This window comes from Penicillium verrucosum (genome assembly GCF_028828655.1).
Source record: "Penicillium verrucosum strain IBT 35672 chromosome Unknown utg000001l_segment0_segment0, whole genome shotgun sequence".
Lineage (NCBI taxonomy): Eukaryota > Fungi > Ascomycota > Eurotiomycetes > Eurotiales > Aspergillaceae > Penicillium > Penicillium verrucosum.
The window spans coordinates 5,359,226-5,383,288 of record NW_026643210.1 but is presented as its reverse complement, the minus strand read 5'-3'; the positions used below and the strand labels follow the sequence as shown (position 1 = coordinate 5,383,288).

At 45.6% G+C, this 24,063-nt stretch overlaps 9 protein-coding genes across 9 annotated transcripts; 5 read left to right on the top strand and 4 right to left on the bottom strand.

Annotated features, from left to right (window-relative positions):
* Positions 1-154: 154 nt before the first annotated feature.
* On the top strand, positions 155-358 carry N7516_001990 (uncharacterized protein; the record flags this gene model as incomplete). Its single annotated transcript, XM_057214710.1, has 1 exon — positions 155-358. One exon carries the CDS (start codon positions 155-157, stop codon positions 356-358), a length of 204 nt encoding a protein of 67 aa, XP_057076593.1.
* Positions 359-579: 221 nt separating this feature from the next.
* N7516_001989 (SDR family oxidoreductase) lies at positions 580-1,601 on the top strand (the record flags this gene model as incomplete). Its single annotated transcript, XM_057214709.1, has 5 exons — positions 580-655; positions 716-774; positions 830-1,204; positions 1,265-1,462; positions 1,518-1,601. The coding sequence occupies 5 exons, from the start codon at positions 580-582 to the stop codon at positions 1,599-1,601; spliced, it is 792 nt and encodes a 263-aa protein (XP_057076592.1).
* A 271-nt stretch (positions 1,602-1,872) lies between these two features.
* N7516_001988 (glycoside hydrolase family 92 protein) lies at positions 1,873-4,494 on the bottom strand (the record flags this gene model as incomplete). Its single annotated transcript, XM_057214708.1, has 6 exons — positions 1,873-2,452; positions 2,513-3,196; positions 3,251-4,068; positions 4,123-4,232; positions 4,283-4,315; positions 4,371-4,494. The coding sequence occupies 6 exons, from the start codon at positions 4,492-4,494 to the stop codon at positions 1,873-1,875; spliced, it is 2,349 nt and encodes a 782-aa protein (XP_057076591.1).
* A 927-nt stretch (positions 4,495-5,421) lies between these two features.
* N7516_001987 (PHD finger protein) lies at positions 5,422-6,359 on the bottom strand (the record flags this gene model as incomplete). The annotated part of the gene is made up of 2 exons (XM_057214707.1): positions 5,422-6,143; positions 6,197-6,359. The coding sequence occupies 2 exons, from the start codon at positions 6,357-6,359 to the stop codon at positions 5,422-5,424; spliced, it is 885 nt and encodes a 294-aa protein (XP_057076590.1).
* A 315-nt stretch (positions 6,360-6,674) lies between these two features.
* Positions 6,675-9,070, top strand: N7516_001986 (Zn(II)2Cys6 transcription factor domain-containing protein; the record flags this gene model as incomplete). Its single annotated transcript, XM_057214706.1, has 6 exons — positions 6,675-6,731; positions 6,784-6,942; positions 7,010-7,551; positions 7,607-8,086; positions 8,145-8,850; positions 8,873-9,070. The coding sequence occupies 6 exons, from the start codon at positions 6,675-6,677 to the stop codon at positions 9,068-9,070; spliced, it is 2,142 nt and encodes a 713-aa protein (XP_057076589.1).
* A 468-nt stretch (positions 9,071-9,538) lies between these two features.
* Positions 9,539-11,437, bottom strand: N7516_001985 (putative MFS multidrug transporter; the record flags this gene model as incomplete). The annotated part of the gene is made up of 5 exons (XM_057214705.1): positions 9,539-9,804; positions 9,866-9,995; positions 10,055-10,167; positions 10,219-10,343; positions 10,398-11,437. The coding sequence occupies 5 exons, from the start codon at positions 11,435-11,437 to the stop codon at positions 9,539-9,541; spliced, it is 1,674 nt and encodes a 557-aa protein (XP_057076588.1).
* A 6,206-nt stretch (positions 11,438-17,643) lies between these two features.
* Positions 17,644-18,585, bottom strand: N7516_001984 (uncharacterized protein; the record flags this gene model as incomplete). Its single annotated transcript, XM_057214704.1, has 1 exon — positions 17,644-18,585. The coding sequence occupies one exon, from the start codon at positions 18,583-18,585 to the stop codon at positions 17,644-17,646; it is 942 nt and encodes a 313-aa protein (XP_057076587.1).
* A 301-nt stretch (positions 18,586-18,886) lies between these two features.
* N7516_001983 (uncharacterized protein) lies at positions 18,887-20,230 on the top strand (the record flags this gene model as incomplete). Its single annotated transcript, XM_057214703.1, has 3 exons — positions 18,887-19,208; positions 19,262-19,856; positions 19,918-20,230. 3 exons carry the CDS (start codon positions 18,887-18,889, stop codon positions 20,228-20,230), a joined length of 1,230 nt encoding a protein of 409 aa, XP_057076586.1.
* Positions 20,231-21,617: 1,387 nt separating this feature from the next.
* Positions 21,618-22,675, top strand: N7516_001982 (uncharacterized protein; the record flags this gene model as incomplete). The annotated part of the gene is made up of 2 exons (XM_057214702.1): positions 21,618-21,743; positions 21,800-22,675. The coding sequence occupies 2 exons, from the start codon at positions 21,618-21,620 to the stop codon at positions 22,673-22,675; spliced, it is 1,002 nt and encodes a 333-aa protein (XP_057076585.1).
* Positions 22,676-24,063: the final 1,388 nt, after the last annotated feature.

The window sequence follows — 24,063 nt, the reverse complement described above, 5'->3', positions numbered from 1 at the left end:
GAGTTAGACCACTTATAGGGAACATTGGGAGTATACATATATAGTTAGTTACTGGGAATGTACATATGTAAGTAAGTCAGAGTACGCGGTTGCTCAGTTGGCTTCGTCTCCGTCTTTCTTTTCCTCACCTCTCTCTCCCATTCCATCTTTGACCATGGAAAATCCAAAATCCAACGAACCCCTCGCCCTCCTCTGGGCTTATGAACTCAACCGGGAGAACAAACAGTTGTTCAAGGGACTCAAAAAGGTGAATCGACATCTCGATGCCTCTCATTCAACCACATCAGCTGGCTGTGTCAACCATCCACATCAAAGCAATGGGAAATTGAACCAACAACCGAAAACTCAAGGTTGTTAGTGGACATGACTCCGGATCATCAACGTTACGTCGCTTTCGCCAAGTCCGGTCATCTTTAGCTGCAGGATGAAGTCACAATGACTGGAGACACGTCGGGGATGGCCCGATGCGGGGATAGAGGGGAAACATGGCTCACATCCATTTCTTGTCTTCGTTGCTATTTTAACTGAGCTCATATTATTATCTGGAGGGCAAACAACAGAGCCTATTCATACGACAAAATGGTCCTCTCACAACCCCCAAATCAGCATGTCATGAAGGCCTTCGACCTCACGGGAAAGGTCGCAGTCGTGACTGGTACGGTATCTCCCAATATCCCAATCGTTACAAAGCGTTTCGGATAACACCCTGTCACAGGGGGCGCTCGTGGAATCGGCCTTGAAGTCTCGAGAGCATTGGCTGAAGCCGGTGCAAATGTAAGGTCACACTCACCGATCCTACAAAACAACCAAACTAACAATTTATACAAAGGTCGCCTTGATCTATCATACATCCCATACCGCCGGTACCATCGCAGCCGAGATTGCATCTACTAACAACGTACGCGCAACAGCGTACAAAGCCAATGTGTCCATCCAGTCTGAGGTCGAAGCGGTTGTGCAGCAGGTCGTGAAGGATTTCGGGAAACTTGATATCATGGTCGTCAACTCTGGGATTGCCTCGAGCTTCGCCGCCGAGGACTACACCTCCGATCAATGGAGCGAGATCATGAAGGTCAATCTTGATGGTGCTTTTTACTCTGCCCAAGCTGCCGGCCGGATATTCAAGGTACAAGGCTATGGAAATGTCATCTTCACGGCCTCCGCCAGTGCGAATGTGGTCAATCTCCCGCAGAAGCAAGCAGCAGTATGTTTTCTATTGCTCTATTGAAAATGGTCTTTTTCCGTGTCGCTCATTATTGCATAGTACAATACGTCCAAAGCCGGAGTTGTTCATCTTGCCAAGTGCTTGTCTGTCGAGTGGGTTGACTACTGTCGCGTTAACTGCATCTCCCCTGGATACATCGCTACCGAAATGCTGGACGCCGCCCCCAAGGAATGGCACGACAAATGGCACGAGTTGATTCCTGCCAAGAGAATGGCCCAATCTTATGAGTTGAAGGGGGTAAGGTTCCACAGATCCAGATTCCTCTAGACATTGATTGACAATTCCGATCTAGGCCTACGTGTTCTGCGCCTCAGATGCATCCAGCTATATGACTGGTGCAAACCTCATTATTGATGGAGGGTACACTCTACCTTAGATGCTGCCGCGTGATTTAATAAACCAGGAGGCTACTTTATGCGTTAAAGTCGAAGGATGCGCGAATGAACAGAATGATGCCCAATGTCTATATTCAATACTATCTATCAATGGCAAAGGTTTAGTGATATACACCATGTAGTCCCTGAATATACATAGTATTAAAGCCTTGCAAAGGCCGTATAAGCCGCGGACTATTCTTGTAGGTACTAAGGACAATCTCGAACTGCCACTCTCTCAGCACAGTTGCATCTCAATCCTCAATCGACAATTCAGTGATAGTCGCTCAAACTCGGCGGCAGATCCTGAATATGGGTTCCCCATTCACTCTCCGTAGGTCCCAGCACAAGTTCAAGAACACCACCCTCGGCGAAGAATTCATGGCTGATCCAATTCCTTGACCATGGTTTGTCATTCCACTTGGCACTCTGGATATAGATGGACCTGTAACTAGGATCGAAATTGACGTTGCGGATAGTGGCGAGCTTTCCAGTGAGGGCATTTCGAATGCTGACTTCTTTGAAGTAGGGTGGAGTGATCAGGTAAACGTCCTGACCGGGCACTGGCCACAGACCCATCATGCTCAGAACAACAAATGAACCCATGGCTCCGCTATCATCGTTGCCGGCGATACCACTGACTGTCGTGTTAAATTGGGATGGAATGTAGAAGTGGCTCTGCTTTGCCGAGAGACCTGGTCGTCCCGAGTAGTGGAATTGATAAACGGGTAAGAAGGCCTGTTCATCTCCCAGGTAGAGCAAACCAGAGTCATGGAGATAGCTTAGCCGAGAGGTGAAGGATTCGGCACCGCCAAGCGTCTTGACAAGAGCGCCCATGTCGTGGGGGGTATAGCTATATGAGTGAAGCGTTAGTTAAGAGTATAAAAAGTATAAAGCGCAAGTGAGCACCCACAAGGTATACATCCATGCGCTACCTTCATAGGTCTCATGGCCATCAGGATTGAGGTAGCATGAGGTAAAGTTCAAAAGAGGACTACAAAATATCGGGTCTTGGTATCCCCATGTGCCGTTCGTATATCGAGGTTGTAGGAATCCGGTGAAGTTGGTGTCAACCCCCTTGATGCTTGACTTCTGGTCGGGCTTGAACATGTGGGCCCAATTTCCAGACCGTTTCGTGTATTTCTCATAGTCGGACTGGTGGCCCATGCCCTGTGCCATCTCGGCAATGCAAAAGTCGTTGTAGGCATACTCCACCGTCCGCGATATACTCCGAGTGTGTGTACCTTCGCCATCGGGATCATAGTCATCAAAAGGAATATAGCCAAGACTTTTCCAACTCCGCAAGCCACCGCGGCCTTCCACATCCCAGTTTTGGGGCTCTACCTCTGCATCCTTGACAACAGCTTCATATGCAGTGTCCCAGTCGATACCTGGAACCTTTTTCAGATACGCATCTGCCATAACCACATCTGCGTTGGACCCGCCCTGCGTGAAGCCCTTACAAAGCGACATGCGACAGTCAGGGAGATATCCTTCGTGTCTGTAGGTGTCGATTAAGCTGCGCATCATGAGTGATTGGGACAAAGGATCAACCAGAGTCAGCAGTGGATGAATGCTGCGGAAAGAGTCCCATATACTGGGCCATGTTATTAGTATGCTAGTCATATCCCTTGACGGCGAGTTCACTCACCAATAGTAGCTGTCATAATACGGCTCGTCACTTTTCCAGAGGGGGTTTTCACCGGTATAGTCTTGGGGACTGATGAATGTTCGATATGCTCCACTCCAGAATACCGTTTGCAGATCTGATGAAACTCCATCTGCATCCACAGAAATGACATCCAACTTTTTTTTCCAAGCAGATTCAGCAGCGGAAACAGTGCCCTCGAAGTCAAAGTCGGGTTGTTCTCGCTCCGCGTTCGAGCAAGCCTGGTGAGCACTTATGAAGCTAACACCAACACGAGCAAGAATACTGTTATCTTTGGGGGTGTGGAATCTGGCAAATGTACCAGCCGAGAGAGTGGATGATGCGTCAGACCCGAGTGTCAATGTCCGCATGTTGATATTTGGTTGGTTTTTCTCCCAGGTGCCTGTTTCACGGAGCTCTGCTCCTTTGAAATCAACGCAGACATATGACTTGTAACTGCCGATACCAAAGCTCGGACTGAAAGTGCCACTTCCCGTGATACGCCCAGTCGATGGGTCCACATCGGCACCTCCACTTGTTCGAGATTGCGGTAAATCCATCAGATCCAGAAGGACTACTGGGCTGAGCGACTGGTCGGGGGTTTCATTGAACGTGAACCGATATAAAGCAGATCGATTTGTGGTTGTCATTTCCGCGTGAACGCCATTCGCCAATGAAATGCTGAAATACCCTGGGCGAGCTTCGGGCGAATCTCTGTCCCAGACAGCTGCTCTGTCCGATTGTTGCCATTTGCACTGGTTAATATCGTCTTGCGGGCAATTTCCTTGCGCGAAGATGGGGAAATTTCCCATTGATGGGGACTTTGGAGCCAGTCAGATACAGGGCATGCTCTCCAATATTCTGCGAAAACTTACGCCGCCAGTTCCAGAATCATGCATGTGTGAGAAACCAGTCACAACCTTCGTATCATAAGCGAAGCCAGCCTGATTCTCGCCTGTTGTGTCCGCCACGGCTTTGGCCATACCTGTATTTGTTAGCCTTGATGTATGAAAAACGGTGTATGGTATGAATCACCAAATGGCAAAGTCGCGCCAGCAAATACATGGCCTGTAAGAGTTGTCAGCCTTAGCAGACAGAAATGCTCGTCATGTCCAACACAAACCTCCATTCGCGGTACCAATCAAAGGATCAACATATTTCAAGGCGTCAAAATCATCTGGAGCATCCTTTATGGCTATGACGTTGGAAGCATAGAAGGCTGTCACAATGCCACTGAGGAGCCACATCCGGGGTGAGGGAGGCTGTGATGGCATAATGGATCCAGGAACTATCCTCGACCATACACAAGGATAATCTCCAGTAGATGTCCAATTTATAATTAAGACGTAAAAATCACGCGTTCCACTGCGGAATTCAAGCTCCTTATTTAGAAATTGGCAACAAGTCGCGGGGAAAGCATTCCAGCCCAGATCGGCATGCGAACTGCCTTTCGAGGGAAATGATAAAAAATGGGGAAACTGCCAGTCACTTCCTTTGTATTCTTATGGACTTAGGCCAAATGACAATATGCAGCGATTCACCAGTGCATGTAGCATCAACCATCGATCAAAGTGGTCTCACATCTCCCATATCTGGTCCGGGAATACGGAGTACACTCTGCCACGCTCATTTGCTCCCCACATCGAGAGAGGTCAAGGAGCGAAAAGCACGAAGGTACGCAAGGAAGATGTTTGAACAAGGATCCAAGAAAAAACTTCATAATGATCTAGTCCATGACTGGCTGTCGATCGTTGAGGTTGAGGGGAAGCCAACTACCCCAAGGTGCGGGGAACGTTGTCTCTCCAGGGGGATGATCCGTCAGTTCCGAGGGCCAACGAGTCGCGACTGAGCCAAAGCCTTCATTCCATGTAACCTTCTCCGCGCTATTTTGTGTCAACAATATGGAGAGGGTGACGGTGACATGATCAACATTATGATCGACCAGTCGGAAATCTTTCGATGAAACGCAGGATTTCCAACGTGCATCTAGAACATCGAGAAATGATGTTCGGCAAATATCGAGCCCATTGAAAGTGATCGTGTCCGGTAAATGGAAAGGTCAAGACATTCACTGTTTGTTCTTTTGCTGTAGTTGCAAACTCTTCATTGAAATTCAATGTCCTGTTAACTATGAGTCAAGACTCAAAATTGCTTCTGCGGCCAGACACGAACAGTCAAAACATGTCAAGAGCAAGGCTTTCCCAGGACTTCCCCCTTTGCTCAGACGCCGGTCTTGAGATGATGTTGTGTGAAACCGCCGAAGGACTTGGAATGGCAGTATCTCGGGGTGGGCGCTTGGAATCAAGGTATGCTTTGACTTGTGCATTCTCGCGTTGTAATCGTGGATAGTCCTCTCGGATGTTCACCCTGTCTCGTATTGATGCCCGGTTTGATTCAATCTCTTTTATCGCCATTCCCAGTTGATGCTTAAACTGTGACGGTTGGGCATGGTGCTGTGTCTCATTATCTGGTAGCGCTAGATATTCCAGAAGCTGAGGGTACGTTTCTGCCACGGAGAATACCTCGGCTGGCGTACCGCGAGAATTGAGTTCATCAACACGGGTCAAAGTAGGGGGCATCATCCGCGGGGCCGCTGACGATTTACGCTGTGATGCCGTTGGTGATCTATCACCACGAATTGGAATATTTCCAGACGGGTCTGGATGGTAGTTTGGGGTTGTCCCACCAGTACTTGGGGCTGGGGACGGCACAGAGAACTGAGGTGGTGCATAATCCCAAGCTCTTGCCCGGCAAGACGGACAATAAAAGTTATTTGCAGAGCGAACCACATCCAATAGACATGCAGTATGGTAGGATCTACAGCATGTCTGACAACCAATCAGACTGTCAGGGAGACGACATTCCCAACAAACTACATTATGAGGCTTCCCAGCATCTGCAATAATTAGTTAGCAGATATCACTGGTCAGTTTTGATATACTGGCACACCAATCCATTCATGATACACGCGAATTTGTTCTGGACCTGAAAGAACAGGCTGTGTTGAAGATATTGAGCCCCATCGTATCTGATCATGATCTTCAATAGACCGGATCAATGGAGTAGATGATTCACATTGACTATCAACGATAACTGACGGTGTCCGCAACATGATGTATGGTTTTGGGTAGAAGACAAGTAGATGACGACAGGATGTACATGGGAAAACGTGACCAAATTCCGAGTTTCGAGCGAGAAATTCCCGGTCGCTTATGTAATCCATTCTTGAGCCCGGCCTGGCGGGCACTTGGCACGTATCTTGCATCATTCATTCTAGATCTCATTCTCATACCCTCGAATTACATCTTCGCACGATGTGTTTTCGAGATGTGAAGTAGCTGTGTGTATTATAAAGATGCAAAGTGGAGTGTCCCCCATGACCTCAAAAACCGAGCACTAAGCCCTGGAGATCACGATACAACCCACAATGCCTGGGGTGCCATCTAATAAAGCTTGCGAGCGTTGCAAAAAGAGGCATCTCAAGGTTAGTTCGACTTTCTAACATAACTTTTCAGATTATTGCTAACCTGTGGCAGTGTGATGAGACTCGCCCTCATTGTCAGCGGTGCACCACCGCAGGGGTAGAATGCCCAGGGTATGTTCAAACCCGCAAATTTATCGATCAAGGAGCCACAGTAAGGCGCCGCTATGCTCCATATCAAGAACCTCATACAAGGCCTGGCTCGTCATTCAATGTAAGTAAAGTAGGTCAAACTGCCAATCAAAATTATGCCCAGGCACTCATGCTTTGTGATATGATAGGCCCACGCAGAGCTGCCATCAGACTCAACGCAGCCAAAAAGCTCACAAGTAGGACTCAGCGAGCAGGTTTTCCAATGGAATCAACCTCAAGAACAAGATAATCCCGCTCTTCACTTCGAGATGGGGGCCACGACGTTAGACTCGCGAGATGACCAGATGATATTAGAGATGCCTGGTCATTCTAGCCGGCCAGAGGTTGTTGCTATGGGGAGTACCCAACAACCAACCATGCATGCTGCAGAAAGCCCAGCTATCTCTATTCCAAACTCCATCTCTGCCACTGAGGAAGGCAGCGGATCTACAAGAAACACGATCTATAAGTCAATTTCACCAACTGCGGCCACAGGAGGTTTCCCAACATTTGATAACACCTACAACCCAATCCCACATAAGCACCCCGATTACCATAGGGTCATTTCCGAGAGCTCATCGCATCGAAGTGAAAAGGACGAATTCCAAGATATCTTCTCGGAGCTCATGACTGGAACTGAACACGAGATCGCGTTCCTCACTCGACATTACTCTGAGATAATAGGTCCATGGTGCGTACAGCTGCCATTTCTCTTTGCGTATGCAGTGTATTGACAATGTAACTAGGTTGGATTTATCCGATTCTCAGAAATTCTTCACCGTCCATGCTCCTATTCGAGCCATCAATAATCTGTCCGTGAAGTACGCCATTGCAGCGTTAGCAGCCAAGCACCTAGCTCGTGTGAAAGGAGTCAAGGCTTCCACGGGTGGAATGTTCACGAGCCCTGCGACTACGGAAACCTACCCAAATGCAACTCAAGTTGACTGGTTCCTCAAAGCTGCCAATTACTATTACCTGGCAGCTTCAGATTTGAATAACATTACGTCCGATGGTTATACCACTGTGTCTAGCTCGGCGGTTTTGGAATCCCCCTTTGAGATCGTTGGTCGATGGATCAGCTCTGGTCAGACTCAAGCGAACATGAATCCCCGGAGTGAAGATCCAAGCGACGTGGCGGTCATTCGAAAGACAGAGGAGCTGTTGGCAACTGCTACGCTTCTTACCATGTATAGGCTTTTAGATATGCCCGGGGACGAGTGGCACATGTAAGACATCCTCGTTTATGGTTGTTGTTTTTTTTTTCTTACTAACACTTAGACCCAGGCAACTTGCTCGCATACGTCCTTTGTTTGAATCTCTTCTCAGTTTACATTCGGCAACATCCGCCCTGTTTTCTCATGGCATCCAGGCTGCCTTCTGGAATTTCGCTCGCCAAGACTATCTCGGTTCTTATTTCACCCGATCACCTACACACTTTGACCCGGAGAACCTGCCTCTCTGGCGGGCAGCAGGAATTTCAATTAATAACCAAAAAGACTTTCATCTTATCCGGAATGGGTCAACTCTATCGCGGGAAGATCAGGCTGCTAATGGCTTGATTTGGCTTGTCACGAAAGTCATCAATTTTCTCGCCAGGTCTAAACAATTACAGCTCGCGCAGTGGACAGGATCTCCACCGGGAGCTTCACCCGAGATTCAGGGCACAACATTAAACGCCACTCAATTGCCATATCCGGACACAGATACCTGGCTCAAACTGTCTTTCGAGTTTCAAACATGGTTTGAAAATGTGCCCGAAACGTTCCGTTCTTCTGTGCGGATCGAACGCCCCAAGGACATATCAAAGACTTCCGAAGGCAGTTACTTGCCATTCCCTGAAATCTTTCACAGTTTAACAACCTGTGCTGCTGCCATGCAACATTACCATTTCGGGCGCATCGCATTATTGCTCAATCGTCCAGCAGATGTGATTAGCGCACCATCTACAGCCTTTGACCGCTTACAAGGGTACCGAGAGGTTACGAAAGAGGTCGAGTTCCGTTCCCGTGAAGTCAGCGGCATTGCACTGGGCCGCCCCCCAGGGTGGAGTACGCATATTCATGGTCCCGCTTCTTGTCGCTGTCGGACAGTGTCTTGAAAATACTGAGGAACATCAGATTATTGTTGATCTACTACGGGGCGTTGAGGCTGATTTAGGTTGGACTACTCAACATGCTATTCGGAAACTCCAGGATTCCTGGAATCAATGACTTTTTACTTTGATTTCTGTTTCTACATCGGGAGGGACCATGAACTATACTGTGTCTAAATGTCTATATACCTTATACCTAATTTCAAACACTCTCATGAGCAAAGTATATTTATAAGATACTGAGAATATCGCCACTCGTGGTTCACCGGGGATTATTTCCGAGGTAATGGCTATGACATGACTACAGCTTGATGGGATGATGGTATTCTTCCATCACGTATACCTAGTCTGTGTGATAGCGAACAGTCTCCAAAATACTTGAAAACAAGTCCATTGTAACATTGTAACAGTATATCAAAAACAAAAACAAAATTAATCAAATCCAGTTTTCTAGTCTAGAAATAGAGATCAGCACGAAGAATGTCTCCATAAAAACAAATAAAAACTTTTTTAATGCAATCGATTCTTACATCCTGTGCCAATGAATGCATACTCTTTATTTCCCTTCCCACCGTTCTGATACAGTTCAACCAGATCTAGTTCTGGTCTCCTCCGAGGAACGTCCAGAGAGGTACCTTTCAACCGGATCTGGATCACCGGAACCACAGGAAGAAACCCTCCGGCCAGCTTTCTTTCTGTCGGAAGCCAAGGTTTGCGCAAATGGGGATAGTTCCCGAATCCTGGGACCTTTCCAATAGAATATGTATATTGGAATGGTGAAAAGGATTGCCATGAATCCCAAGAAGGTGGAAGCCCATTCAAGGTGGTGTGTTGTACCCATGTTTGTGTACACTGTGATTTTTTTTTTTTTTTTGGTCAGAGCATATCCTGTTGTAGGATTGTGGTGACTTACTGGGCATGGAATACATCGCCGCAATACCGGCCAGGAAATCACGGGCGAATCCGTTTCCTCCTGTGGCTGAGGCCGCATATGGACCATACGAGGCAATCATGTAGTCAATTGTGGCCATGTAAATGGCGTACTTGATCACATCATCAGTCTTGTATCGATGAATAGGGATCTACTTCACTTTTCACTTACATTGGCAATGGCAATCAAGACCGAGAAGATCATAGGCGCAATCCAATGGACTTGGGGTGGACCAAGACTAGTCCACGCGAATCCAAATAGGCCAATTGTCAACAGAGGAGCCACTGTTACGAGTCAGTAACGAGGCTAATAAGAAGAATTTTTAGAATACTTACGCCATAGTAACCAATAAAGCCGAGCTTCTGGCTGGAGAGCATCTGGGTCTTTCTCTCGAATTCTGCAATGTCTACGAATCCATGGAATAAATGAAAAATAGGCAATGAAATAGCCCACCAGAAGTCTGTAGAATCAAGTAATCAGAACCACTCTTAAATTCAAGATCGTGCATACTCACGGGAGGAATGCAAGTCCAGTTGTAATTGTAGTGAAGTTCCATTGCTTGTATACCGGCGTATACGATTGAAGGAAAGTGAAGATGAGAGAATCGCTGAAGCCGCTGAGCAGTGAGAGACACAAGACGATAGGCTCACGCACGAACATAACAAACGGGCGTATCCAAACCATGAACACCCAGCGGAAGGACATACGAGTTTTCTTTAGCTCATCACCACTCCACACCATATTTCCGCTCTTCCGTCTTCGTCTGGCCTCTCTCGTGACAAGGATGCCGCATCTGGTCTCTGGAATGAGGAAGTGTAAGATCTGCACAAAGCCTCCAAGGATAAGCTGAATCCAGAAATTCCAATGCCAGTCCAGGAAGGTTGCCACAAAGCCCCCAACGACGGGGGCAACTACCGAGCCCGCCACGGAAGATAGCACAATGAAGGCCACAGCATATTGTTGGTCCTCTGGCTCCCACATGTCTGCTACCATGCCGAGTGTTACAGAACCACCGGCGGATGATAAACCCCCGAGAATGCGGCAGATAACAATAGTGCCAAAGTTGGGAGCCAGAGCGCAGGGGATCTGCCAGATATTGACCAATAACAAGCTGAGCTGCATTATTGGCCATCGACCAAACTCTTCGCTGAAGGGTGCCCAAAACTCGCAGCCAAATGCATAAGCAACGAGAAACCCCATCTGGCCAATACGTGCGGCCTGCTCTGAGATGTTGAAGTGTGCCGCGTACAGGGTAATGCTAGCAGCATAGAAACTGGCATTGAAATTCATGGATGTTTGGACAGCAAAGATGACTGAGATGATACCCCATTTCTTGAACCAGGGATAGGAGTACCCTAGCCTGTCGTAGCACTCCCATTCTTTCAACTCTTCTCTGTCATGTCCATTGACAGCTCCATCTGCACCTTCTTTCTTTCGACGGCTGGCCTGAGGAGTACCCCCAGGAGAACGGATTTCACCGTCACTATCATATTGCTTCTCCACGTCTCCGTCTGCTTGATCTTGATTGGAGAAAGGGTCTTCGTGGTGACTCATTGTAATGAAGTATCCGACAAAAGTAATTCAAGAGCTCTCAACAGAATAGCACCCAAAAGGACAAGAGCCGCCATTCTAAACATCAGGCATAAACCGGGGCCCCAGGGTCTATTAAATGCTTTACTTCTTCTCCAGAGAAGTGCCAAGAATTCATTACATCGACCCCGTAGGTGAATCCTCGGTGTTTCCGATTGGCCCAGGTGACCAGCACAGTCTGGCTCGATCGGGCTTTACCAAGCTTCTTCGCGTGTTTCGTGGTGTGGAGGTGACATCCGGGGATCATGACTCTATCGATCATCATTGGGCTCATCGACATTCTTCCCTCCACCCTCTGGGGAATTGAGGATCAGACCCCAGCCGACAGGCCGCAATTATAATCCGACAACGCAGACATTTTGGGTCCAACTTCTTGAACCTTTTTGAAGGGGAGATAATAGGTGAGATGGTCCGGAACATCCTCCGGTGTGGTACTACATATTCCTAATAAGGGCAACAAGAGTGCATTGATGGCAAAGCCGGGATAAAGACCATGATAGAAGGAAGAAAAGTCTATGGAGCAAAGTCCTGGTTAACATGATAGCCTCAGGCAGCCACACATCCAGTCTCAAAACACTCCAGTACTACAGTTTGCAGGTAATTATTTCATGTCCTAGATTGTCAGTTATAGAGGCTCCATAGGCGACTGCTCCTATGGTTTGGCTCCTATGGTTTGGCTCCTATGGTTTGGCTCCTATGGTTTCACTAGTAATATAAGCAATCTTCCATTGTTGTTAACTCAGCTTCGCCACATCGCTGCATACGCACATCCATATCTAAGAGAGCTCCTCTTTTCTCTTTTAACCCTCACTTATAAAGATATATTATAATTGTTAAACCTATTCTAGCGAATAAATTCTAGTTGTTTTTACGCCTTGTCTAGTAACCGATAGGAGTTAAATAGCGAGAGCGGAATAGGAGAGAAGTTAAGCCGATAGACCAGGATGAACCTGGTGATATAGAACAGTAGTAGTATTAGTATATAATATAACCGGCCCCTAGTGATTCACAGGTCCGCCGTTTACAACACAAAATATCAGATTAGTGCGTCTAAGGCTAAACAGGAAGGTTTTTATTCTAGTAAAATGCGTGTCTGTCTGTATCTTTTCCCACGCAAAAAAAAGAAACACTCAAAGCCACCGATTCAGTAAGTGGCTGAATTAGAAATATAAAAAAATGCTCACACTCGGAGTCGAACCGAGGATCTCATGATTACTAGTCATGCGCTTTACCACTAAGCCATGCGAGCTGATTGGTGGAAGCCTTTCAGATATTTGTTTATATAAAGGAAAAAGGTAGTCACCATCATCGACTCAAAGAACGAGGTTTGGACAGAGTGTTTATAGCCTGATTCTATCTATATATGTATGTGGCTATGATTCGTATATGGGGCGACATGGCTGATGTTTAGTATCTTAGATTTCTGAAAAGGACTAAGACCGTAGAGACATACCTAGGTAGGTATAACAGTACCTTATTTTGACAAGTAGCCGTTTTGAAACATACTACATGTGTTACATCACTGTAGTATCCTCAATCTTCATAAAGTAAATCCAGAGAGCCACTTCCTTATAATTCACTCTCGAGTCGATCAACTAAAGATCAAGGTAACTTAACTTATACACCTCTTCTCAACATCCTGGCCGTGGTGTGCTAGCGGTGTAAACATGAGAAAAGCGATAAAAAGAACGTGATATAGGCTGTAGGCGACATCACTTTCTTGACTGCTAGGAATTGTCTGAGTCCAGGAAGTAATGCTTCTTCGTTTATAGTTTCCAGCTAGAACATCGTCTTGCTACCGCACCAAACACAATACAACTCCCCACACTTGCCCAGCCAGGCCTCAGCCGAACCCAGTTCTCTCATACTCTTATGATCTGGGGATTCACTATCTGCCTAGTCGTCACTACCTTCCGCGAGAAGATATCCTTGATTTTCGCTCGACGTATGGCCTCGAACCACATAGGACAATTTTATCTCCGAAAATGATCACTCCTCAGTCAACAAATAGGGTCGCCTCTATTCTTATTATGTCCGTCATCGTCGCTACCATCACTGTTACAGAGAAATCCCAATCTGGATTATAATTTCACGGCACTAAATGGACTCTTCAGTCTCGTTATAACTTATGTCCTCGACTGGTATCGTTTAATTCTTCCAGCTATCCTGTTCATTTTATCGTCCCATTATTCGACGTCGAGTACCGTTTGACTCCGGGGCACAAATCCCCAGTCGGCTTTGGAGCCAGCTTTAATGTTATACGCTGGGTAATTTTTCTCAAATGAAGAATTGAAGAATTCCAACTATAGGGAAGAGAGTTGACAATAAAGGGTGCATCTCATAGATCTACCCGCTACAGATTCTAACTAAGGGGAACTTCTACTGATACCAACTTTACCGCTGTTCAAGAAGGATATTCTCCCTCGTTAATAGGTCTTTTACCTAGCCGGAAGCTTTCATCCTGATGTTTATCCGGCGAAATAATTCGCTCGTATCTTATGCGTTGATGAGGTCAACGATTCTTTATGTCTGACGAGAAAGCTAATTGATTATTGTGTATTTAGGTAAGTCTAAATCGTTTACGCTATAAGGTCAGTTATCTGATCAAATTTATACGACACCTAAATACGGCGTTCCGCCGGAAGAACAACGCTTTGCGCCGCTGCTTTTCGAATCGCATGCTAATATAGCATAAATAGCTGCATTCTATATATGCGGATATGATCTTACGACGGGGGAGGTGTTGTTATTTAAATAACTCCCGAAAAAAAAATATTGGAACTAAGTGGTACGTTTACCCCGGTCTACCTCTTCTGTTTTGGACGACATATCCGGATCTAGGTGTATCAAGGGGCTGGCTGCGGGACTTGGTAGAAGATGTCCGATTCTTATTTAGGGTCATATCTTAGGACATTGATTCCCAAACTCCGACAACTAGATTAGGGGTGGATGAATCATAGATTATCATGACGCCTCGTATTTCAATCTACTGCTTATAGTGACTGGACATAAGTTTTTGCACCCCCTATAGCCCCACCTAAGCGCCAGGGGTGCAAAAACTTATGTCCACTGACTGTATAGTACTGCCAAGGCAATCTTGGGAACTCACTCGGCTAACTCACAGGTATGATTCGCTTGGTGGATAGTCACTTGGTCCCCTATATGGAAAGCGAGCTCAGATAGCAAATTTACTCACAGCCTACGAATTCAACACACCATAGATATTAACTTCATCCGTATTAAATAAGTTTATAGCAAGTTTCACCTTCATTTCAAGCCTTGTGTGACTATGATTTACACTTCTTGAATCGGTTAACAGCCTCACTGTTTTCCAGCTATGTTCGGCTGGGAAGGGAAGCATATCATAAATCTAGGCTTTAGGGACGACGAAACTTCCTCTCATTCTATGTTCGCTAGCTATCCCAGGATCTTCGAGATCCGTGATATCAAGAAGATCAACATCCCTGTTAGCTTTGCCCTTGGCGATAAGGATATGCAAACCATAGATGAATAGGTGAACAGGTAGATGAAAAAGGGACAGGACAATGTTTATAGAAGGGCCGGTCATGGGTCCTTGCGGGCTGGTCTTGTGCTAGGTTGCAGTAACCTTGGAGCATTCGTCTGATATGTGAGCAAAACTTTAGGCGGGTGAAGCTTTCTTGCACTTCATCCTAATTCCATTCCTTTAATGGGCGTCAGAACAACAGACGTTGAAGCAAAAAATGCTCACACTCGGAGTCGAACCGAGGATCTCATGATTACTAGTCATGCGCTTTACCACTAAGCCATGCGAGCTGATTGGTGGAAGCATTGTACACCTTTGCATATATAAAGCTAGCAGCAACAAGTCAAAAGAATAACTGCCTGGGCTGGGGCAACATGTGTTCAGCTATAATACTCATGTTCTAGTGGTTTTCACTCAAGTATACTTGAAACTCATATGTTATTGAATGATGATATCTATCTAATAAATACCTAATCTAAACTTTCATTTTTATTTTACGTCTGCTATAGTGGTGCGATTGATACTCAATTATTCAAATATAAAGGGGTTGAATAGTTATATATCTTAGAAGGGTGCGGGTGTTATTTACGGCTGAAGGCCTATTATACTTATGTACTCAACCACACCTAGTGATAGACCCTAATTAGTACGTGTAACCTATTATGATATACGACATTAGTCACATTACGCTGATAATATATATGGATGTATGTCCAATGTTAACTAGTTAGTTATAGTTAGTTACGTTGTATTATAGTTATGTTGTAGGTAAATGGCACATGGCATTTGATAAAGTGGGGCTTTATGAAGCCCTAAAATCTTTCCGCCTACCTCAACAAGTGCTTCATAAATGCGTTACTAAATAGAGTGGCCTGCCAAACGTCTCTAATATAATATATGTATGCTTCATGATTCCTCCATTCTCGATATCTATAGCTATACAGCAGAAAAAGGCAAGGAGGCTTATAATGTCTGAAAAGTGCATCATACTGAGGTTTACCTTATATAGGCAAAGGTTTGCCACGCCTCCACCAATCGGCTCGCATGGCTTAGTGGTAAAGCGCATGACTAGTAATCATGAGATCCTCGGTTCGACTCCGAGTGTGAGCATTTTTTGGCCTTCCTTGCATATATCTCCAGGAAATTGCTTTATACAGTCATTGGACAAAGTTTTTGCACCTCCTTGGCCCACACCGGTGGTGGCAACCCATTTTAGACAGGCGGTATAGACATATAGTGGCGGTGGTGGGTGGGGTATATTCAATGTTATGCTAGTCACTGTATGGAGTACAACATATATAACTAGACCAAAGTTTAACATTTTAGTACATCGCTCGCATGGCTTATCCATGCTACCAGTTTTGCTTTTTTTTAGCTAGTTGTTGAAATAGTCTTATATAGGCAAAAGTTTGCCAAACTTTCAATAATACGCTCGCATGGCTTAGTGGTAAAGCGCATGACTAGTAATCATGAGATCCTCGGTTCGACTCCGAGTGTGAGCAATTTTTTTGCAGATTTTAGTTAAATGCTCTAACTGTTAGTTAACTAGTGCTTTTTTCGGACTTGAATATCTGCTATGGTAATATAAAGAAAGAACCTATAAAAAAGACATGACAAGCCATAAATAAGCAGCCGACTATTCTTTTTGCATGGAAATATCATTGTCGAGGCAAAAAGACTACATTACTACACTACATAACTAGTTACCTAGTTAACTACCTAGGTAACTAGGTGTTAAAAAGTCGTCACAAGATATGCCGACTTATTGTCGGAAAGCAAGAAAGGCAAAAAAATGCTCACACTCGGAGTCGAACCGAGGATCTCATGATTACTAGTCATGCGCTTTACCACTAAGCCATGCGAGCGTTATATTGTAAATTTTGCACTTTTCTGCCTACACAAGGCCAAAGCTTCGCAACTAGGGAACATTTGTTAAAGGCTGACCTTCCTACGTCTCATGAAGCCGCTTTAAATACCAAAAGGCCGAGAAGTCTATATAGCACTGCGCCCTCGGCTAACGTTTAGCGTCTGTACTTTTGTTAACTTTAGGGACAAACACTGCCTTCCTTTTTCTCCCCCTCGCTAGTCTCTCGGGCTACTGTATGCCTACCCAGAACATATAGTAGATGCAATGAATACTGCTTAATATCTCAATAACGATTAGTTGTACAATAATTCCTATCTAGCCTCTCTGGGGAGTATAGAATGGCTATGTGATTGCGATATATAGTTATATATTTCTGGCCTACATATGTCCAAGATAGTCATGATACTATCTTCCCTGATAACTAACGTACCTTCCCTGACAGATCGTCAAATAGCCTCTTTACATATCATGCCCGTGGCTGGCTCGATGTTCGTGTCTATCGCTGTTAATAAGAACGCCTGCGGCCATAGCTTCAGCAAATTCATTCCTTCGGGGGTCAAATATGTCATCAGTAGCATTGTGAGGTTTCTGTGTTAGTTAACTATTTAGTTAGTCCCTTCTACTTAACAATATGATGTTCCGGGGATAGAAGGTCGGGTCTTCGACCCATAAGGTGTAATAGCTGGGTTACAGGTCCATGCAATGAGACAGTTGAAAAAGAAAATCTTGAATGGCTTTCTGTGCTATTGTAGCTGGTATCATTATGAAAATCGAATGCAACGCCCGCTTTAAAAACACTCAATCGTCATCTTCGTCGGGGTCGTAGAGATCAAGGTCCAGCATTGCCTTGGGCTTTGGTTTCGGTGCTGGTGCAGGGACATGCGCCCGCGGCATTCCAGCAGCTGAAGATCCGGCTTGAACTGCAGCCTTCGCAGCCTCGCCCGCCTGCTTTGTGCTTTCCGCGGGTTCCACCGGTGCTGGCGGTTCTGCGGCCCCAGGACCCTCAGCTTCACGTAATAACCGTTCCACCTCCTTCTCGGGATCGTCACCAGCAGAAAGCTGGATTTGACCCATCAATCCCATCCGTATCCGTTCCTCCATCGGGTAGGGCAGCATGTAGACCTGGCGCGTAACATTCGCGGACTCGTCCAACCACTGCGTTGCATTTTTGGTGACAGATGCCACTGGCTCTGCGCCCTCATCCGTTGGTTGTTCTCCATTTGTCCCCATCATCGTCACATCTTTATCGGCGAGGGGATTTCCTTGTCCCTGCCGTTTCACAACGCCCGTTGCGGCATCGGCTGCTGCTTCGTGGTTGTATTTGCTGATGCGACGTGCAAAATCCAAGAGTAACCTGTAGTCGATCTCTTTGATTCCGCGTAGCAATGATTTCTTTCCCCCAAGGTCATCATCGGAGTCAGAATCGAAATCGCTGTCGCTGTCGCCGTTGTCTCCACAAGCTGTGCGGATCTCTTTCTCGAAGCCTTCAATATTCCCCACGATGCCCTTGACTCGGTCCTCCAGATTTTGGGCCTCGTTCCGCAGTCGGAGAATATTTGCGTGGTTTTCTTGGTGCTGTCGAAGCGTTTCAATGGCGGAGGTTAGCGCATCGTCCGCATCAAGCAGGGCGACAGCTGCTGCGGGGGCTCCTGCAGCAGTGGGAGAGGTTGTGAGACTAGTCAGAAGAGCATTGAGTTTGGATTCGACATCAGTCAGGGCAGACTGGACAAGTGCGTTCATTGTTGGGTTGTGCTCTTGGGAAAACAGCTCGCGCGTGGAAATGAACGGGCCGAGCTCCGATGACGGGTCACGTGGGATTGATATGAGATAAATGCAAATAAATTCAAATAATTGTAATAATTACATGCCGAGTTTCTGATTTTTCTATCTTTTTGAGAGTGTTGCATAGCTAAATTTCGTCTTTCTTCTCACTTGTGGGGGGTGATAGAGCTCCGGGTATATAATCGGCTACTTGGAAACCCCGCGGATTTGCTCAACTTCACTTCCAAATGCCAACTTCCAACTTCTATTTAAATAAAAAATGACCAAGTCAAGTTTGACTTCCGCTCAAGTGGATTTGACCCCACATATAACCATTCAGCCTCCTATTTCCCGCTGTGGACATGGTCCAGGACTGATTCTCATACGACCTCTTTGTTACTCGACATGCCAGCAGCAAAACAAGACGCTTGATCCAGAACCTCTCAAAAAATGGGCAGAGGAAAGCTTTACAGTGGCACAGATTACCGTGGATGAGAAGTCTGCTATTGACATACCATCTCTACGAGAGCTTCTTCAAGAAGCCGAGCGTGGCTTAACAGAGAGGCTAGAGTGCGATACGAAGGAAAAGGTTGGATTGATAGGTACGGAAGTGTCAAGCCGACTATTTCACTGGTTTCTACTGACTTCAAATCAGTCCATGGATCAAAGAAAGATTATGCTCCCCAATTCGAGGACAGTCTGCAAGGTGCACTAGTTCAAGGCACGGCTCTGGTCGCCGCGGTATTCTTCGACTCTTGGGACATTCCATTCTTCCAGTCAACCTTGCTCCATCTGTCTCATCCAATGGAAGGCAGGACGAAGGAAGGACAGACTACACACATATACTCCGACGTATCCTCTCCCAGCTTCATGATTCCCGGCCACCCGGATTTCAAGATATCGACCGCAGGAGTAAGTCATACGCGGAGTGTCGGATTTGTTAAAAAACACATGGGTGGGCCATTCTTTGACCTGGAGAAGATCTGGGACGAGCACACCTATTATGAATTTGAAGCGCGCTCGGTGGAAAAGACAATGGCGACGATGGTCCCGGAGCCTTACGTGAATCATGTGCCAACTCTAACAGGAGGCATTGGACGAACTCGTCTGAGTCACTTTTATCTCAATCACTTCATCTTCAACAACCCTGAGGACACAGCTTTAGAGCTTATCAGTCGGACAGTCGGCACCGATCGTATTGTGGACGAGTTTATATTTGTCTTCACTCATGTGAAGCAGATGGACTGGATGTGGGTGTTTTTGGTTCCGGTATTTGAATCGAGTAATTAACTGACGGCTTTCACCCCCTAGGATCCCCGGAATCCCTCCTACGGGAAAACACGTTCGCGTTCCATTTACGTCTGTAGTTAACATTCGAGGAGATTGCTTGTTCCATGAACACATTGCATGGGACCAAACAACGGTACTTGTGCAGCTGGGTCTGTTACCTGAATATCTACCTTTTCCATATGCACTACCCGACGGATCTGTGCCAGCGCAGGGGAAACGATTCGAGTACCGTGTGCCAGCAGCGGGCGCCGAGAGTGCGACGAAACTCCAGAATGAACATGAAGTGCCTTCTAACAAGATGTTTGAGTATAAGATTCGTGAGGTGGATGATTGAGGAATTAATTGTCACTGTATAACGCACTAAGTCAACAGCCCGTTTTCTAGGCAACAATCTTATGTATATAATTTTCGGAATCTCCGTCTGACATTTGTGATGTTGCAGTCAGACTAACCCCGCAGAGGCTGTGCTCGCCAACAATTTCTTATATACTTTGTAGCAGAGGTCACCCCAGATTGAGTGCAGCGTTGATGTTATGAACCCCAATGTATTGGATTGAGGCGAACGAAGCAACCTTGAAGCCAAATGAACAATTTGTTCTGAGACATGAAACTTGAACAAAATTGCCGACACAATTGATCCAACGATGTGCAGCTCGTATTATTTGATCCGTGCTGACACCGGACATTTTGATTGGGAGAAGGCGTCATTGCCAACAGTCAAATAGGATCAAGGCGTAAGAGCTAGAGCTCTTCACCTCAAGAATTTTTCAAGTAATTCCCAGGTTACTACAACATAGAGGGTTTACTCTGTAGAGCTCTTTTATTTAAGACCCCTCATCCGTATCATTCTTGGCCAACGCTAATACATGCAAGCCTTTTCAAGGTCCAACCTTGGAATGATGCATGTCCATGCATTTTTAATCTTTATCCGGTGGTAACTTGTGTCTGTAAGTTTTTTGATCACTTGATCATTTGATTATCGGCTACATTAGGGGTTGGTACTCGAGCGTTGAATACAATATCGATCTATAGCCATAGAGGGGTTCGGCATCCGCGGGGCCCATTAGGGTAGACTAGATCGACCCATAGAAAAAGTCAAGTGTTCTGTTTACACTAGAACAAGTCCCGTTAGTAGTGAGTTAATTATCCACTAGGGGTCGTATACGTATTAGGGGATTGGTAAAGACGTACTCCGTAGAGTCGGATCCTTCGGAAGTCTAATATGCGCACTGTTATAGTATATGTTGTATATTAATTCTACCTCTTAAGCTTACATATCTGCAAGTCCGATTGAGAATGAAAGAAGGGAAAAAAGGGAACAAAAAGCATTTGCGACATTTCCCATGAAATTCCTTGAAATTCCTTGAACTTGTTTGATTTAGGAACAGTAACTGAAATTGCAGAGTCAAAGATACTAAGAATAGCCCAGAGTGAAACAACAAAGATGGGCTAAAGCCAACGCTAAGCTTTTTCTGCCTTTTTCCCTGTCTCAAAGTATATTTCCAGGCAACGATGATTCTTTGTTAGATGTCTGAATGTCTGATAGCCCGCATGTAGTCACATAGATATATATATATATATATATACCTAGATTATACACGAATGGTAGTCTGGTTGGACGTTAAATCTACTTTATATCTTTCTTTTTCTACTTTTCTCTCTTTGTCTCTCTTCTTCTCTCCCCTGTCTACTTCTTTCCTTCATATCCCAAATCTCCCACCATGCAGCTGCTGTGGGCAATCCTCATAGGAAGTGCCCTCGCATCCTCCATCCCGGATGCCCACCAACTTCGACTTCCTTTCGTTCCTCATTTGGATAACCTTGAAAATGGCGTTAGATCAAGACTCGTGAGTCATGTTTTTCCTTTTACTAATTCCATCGCAAATATACTAACATAACACAGTCGATCGATTTCTCCATTCAGAATGGAAGCCTCTACGCCAATGAGCACCAACTATATCCTCCATCAGTGATAATGCAGCTCAATGCGCCCCTCTACGAAGACCCAGACCAAATCAATCCCAGTGATAACACCGTAGGATTATTCTACACACTCGAGACTCAACCACTCCCCACAAATGAAATAGGATCCATGGCGGATATGATCCGCGTGCGAATCGAGTTATTCGATCTGCAAGGCAACCTGGTGTCACCGGACGCAGTAACCGTCGACCTTCTCGCCTATCAAAGTGGAAAGTACGGCATGACCCGCATCCGTGTCGAACCAGCTCGTGGCAGCAATCAGAATAATAATACAGACCAGAAGAGCCAGTCGTGGGTGGTCAACTACTGGAGGACACAATTCGGTTCCGTTTTCGATAAGCAGAGGACCAAGTCTAGGACCGCGACGCCAACCCACGATTCCGCCAAGGCCACGGAATCTTCCACCCAGAATGGTGCTATAGAGGTCACCACCAGTGGAAGCGCAACAGAATCTGCATCTAAAACTCATTTCTTTTCGTTCTGGGCTACTCCGGCCCACCTCCACCACGCTGAACACCGTCGGCCCCACCAAAAACACCATCCTAAGAACTCCTTTATGCACATCACCCGTCCCATCATCCTTCCTGCTTTGCTGGGTACTGTAGCCGGGCTGTTGGCCTGTTTGGTTGGATTTTTCTTTGGAAGCCTGCTGATGTCCTTGGCCCTACGTCTTGGATGGCGGGAGGTACTATGCCACAAATCACGGATTATATCAATGGAAGAAGGCGCAGTGTCCGAGAAGGTCCTCATGATACCGCATGATTTCGCGAGAGACACTTCCGAGTCGAATGTATGACTCGGTACGGAATCTGATTTTTGCCTTCTTTTACGGCGTTTTCTTGCATCAACATACCCTCATACCACTGTTTTTCTTTTCTTTCCGTTATCCATATCTCTTGTTACTGACCTGTACTTATAACTCTATTATATATTCCTGGAAATGAGCATCTGAAATAGATCCGATGTATACTCTCCTGATACACATTTTTGCTCATTTGCACATTCAACAAGGCCGGCTGGCCCAATGGCAAGGCGCTTGACTACGAATCAAGAGATTGCAGGTTCGATCCCTGCGTCGGTCAATAACTTTTTGCTTCTGGTCTGCCAGATAAATATTTTTGTTCGGATCCACCGGACCCAGCCCGAGCGAGTTCGGCATCGCCGACAGTAGAGTGTTAGTTAACTAGTTACATATGTACGGAGTATGTACGGATATTAGGCATTCGTATTAATAGTTTTTGCATTGCCACCTACACATCCTGTCTCGTGGCGCTTGATAATAAGCTTCGATTTATGTACTTCCATTTTACAAAGGGTGGTGTTGTACCGAGTACTTTGTACAACATAGCGCATTCAAAAGAATTGGACTTCAGGCCCACTTTTCCACTTTTCATGACTTCGGATATAAAATATGTCTACGAAGTAGCCGTGCCAGGCGCCCAACAACCGTTCCGGTCGTTGGTGCGCCCCACCAGATACCAGATTTTCACCAGATAACCAATTTATAGTTCATGTATCTTTTGTATGACTTACCAATACAAAAGGTACTTAGGTACCCCGTTAGTATAACACTTTTTCTCGACCCTCGAAGCAGTTAGGGCAAATATAAGAAGATATATATAGTGTAAAGGAAGTCTATATTAATTAACCAAACTTTGGTGAGGAGTATTAAGTATACTAAAATAAAGAAAGTACCTACCTAGGTAGTTATGTCTACCGTATAGCCGTTATATAGTGTCATTTTAAATTATTCTTCTTCTTTTATATTAGATACTAAGAATTTATACTACCATTAAACTAATTAAGCTAGACTTTTAATATATATCCGTACACTTTCTATTACTTTAGCTAGTTCGAGTGCTGAGCAAATGTATGTTATGTTTACGGGGTGTCTAAGTACCTTTTGTATAGGTAAGTCATACAAAAGTTACTTAAAATTGTAGATCTGGTATCTATCTGGTGGGGCGCACCAACACCAGGGGACCTGGTGTTGGGCGCTTGGCACGGCTACTCAACATACAACATTATAAATTTTATATGCTACCTATGTAAATAGTAATGAGGCATCATAAGTCATCAGTACTTGCGATCAAACCACATCTTCTTTCCATTAAAAGCGGGCTCCACACCCATACCTATTGTCGTGGCAATTCCACTGGAACCCACTATGAACTCCTCTGTGGC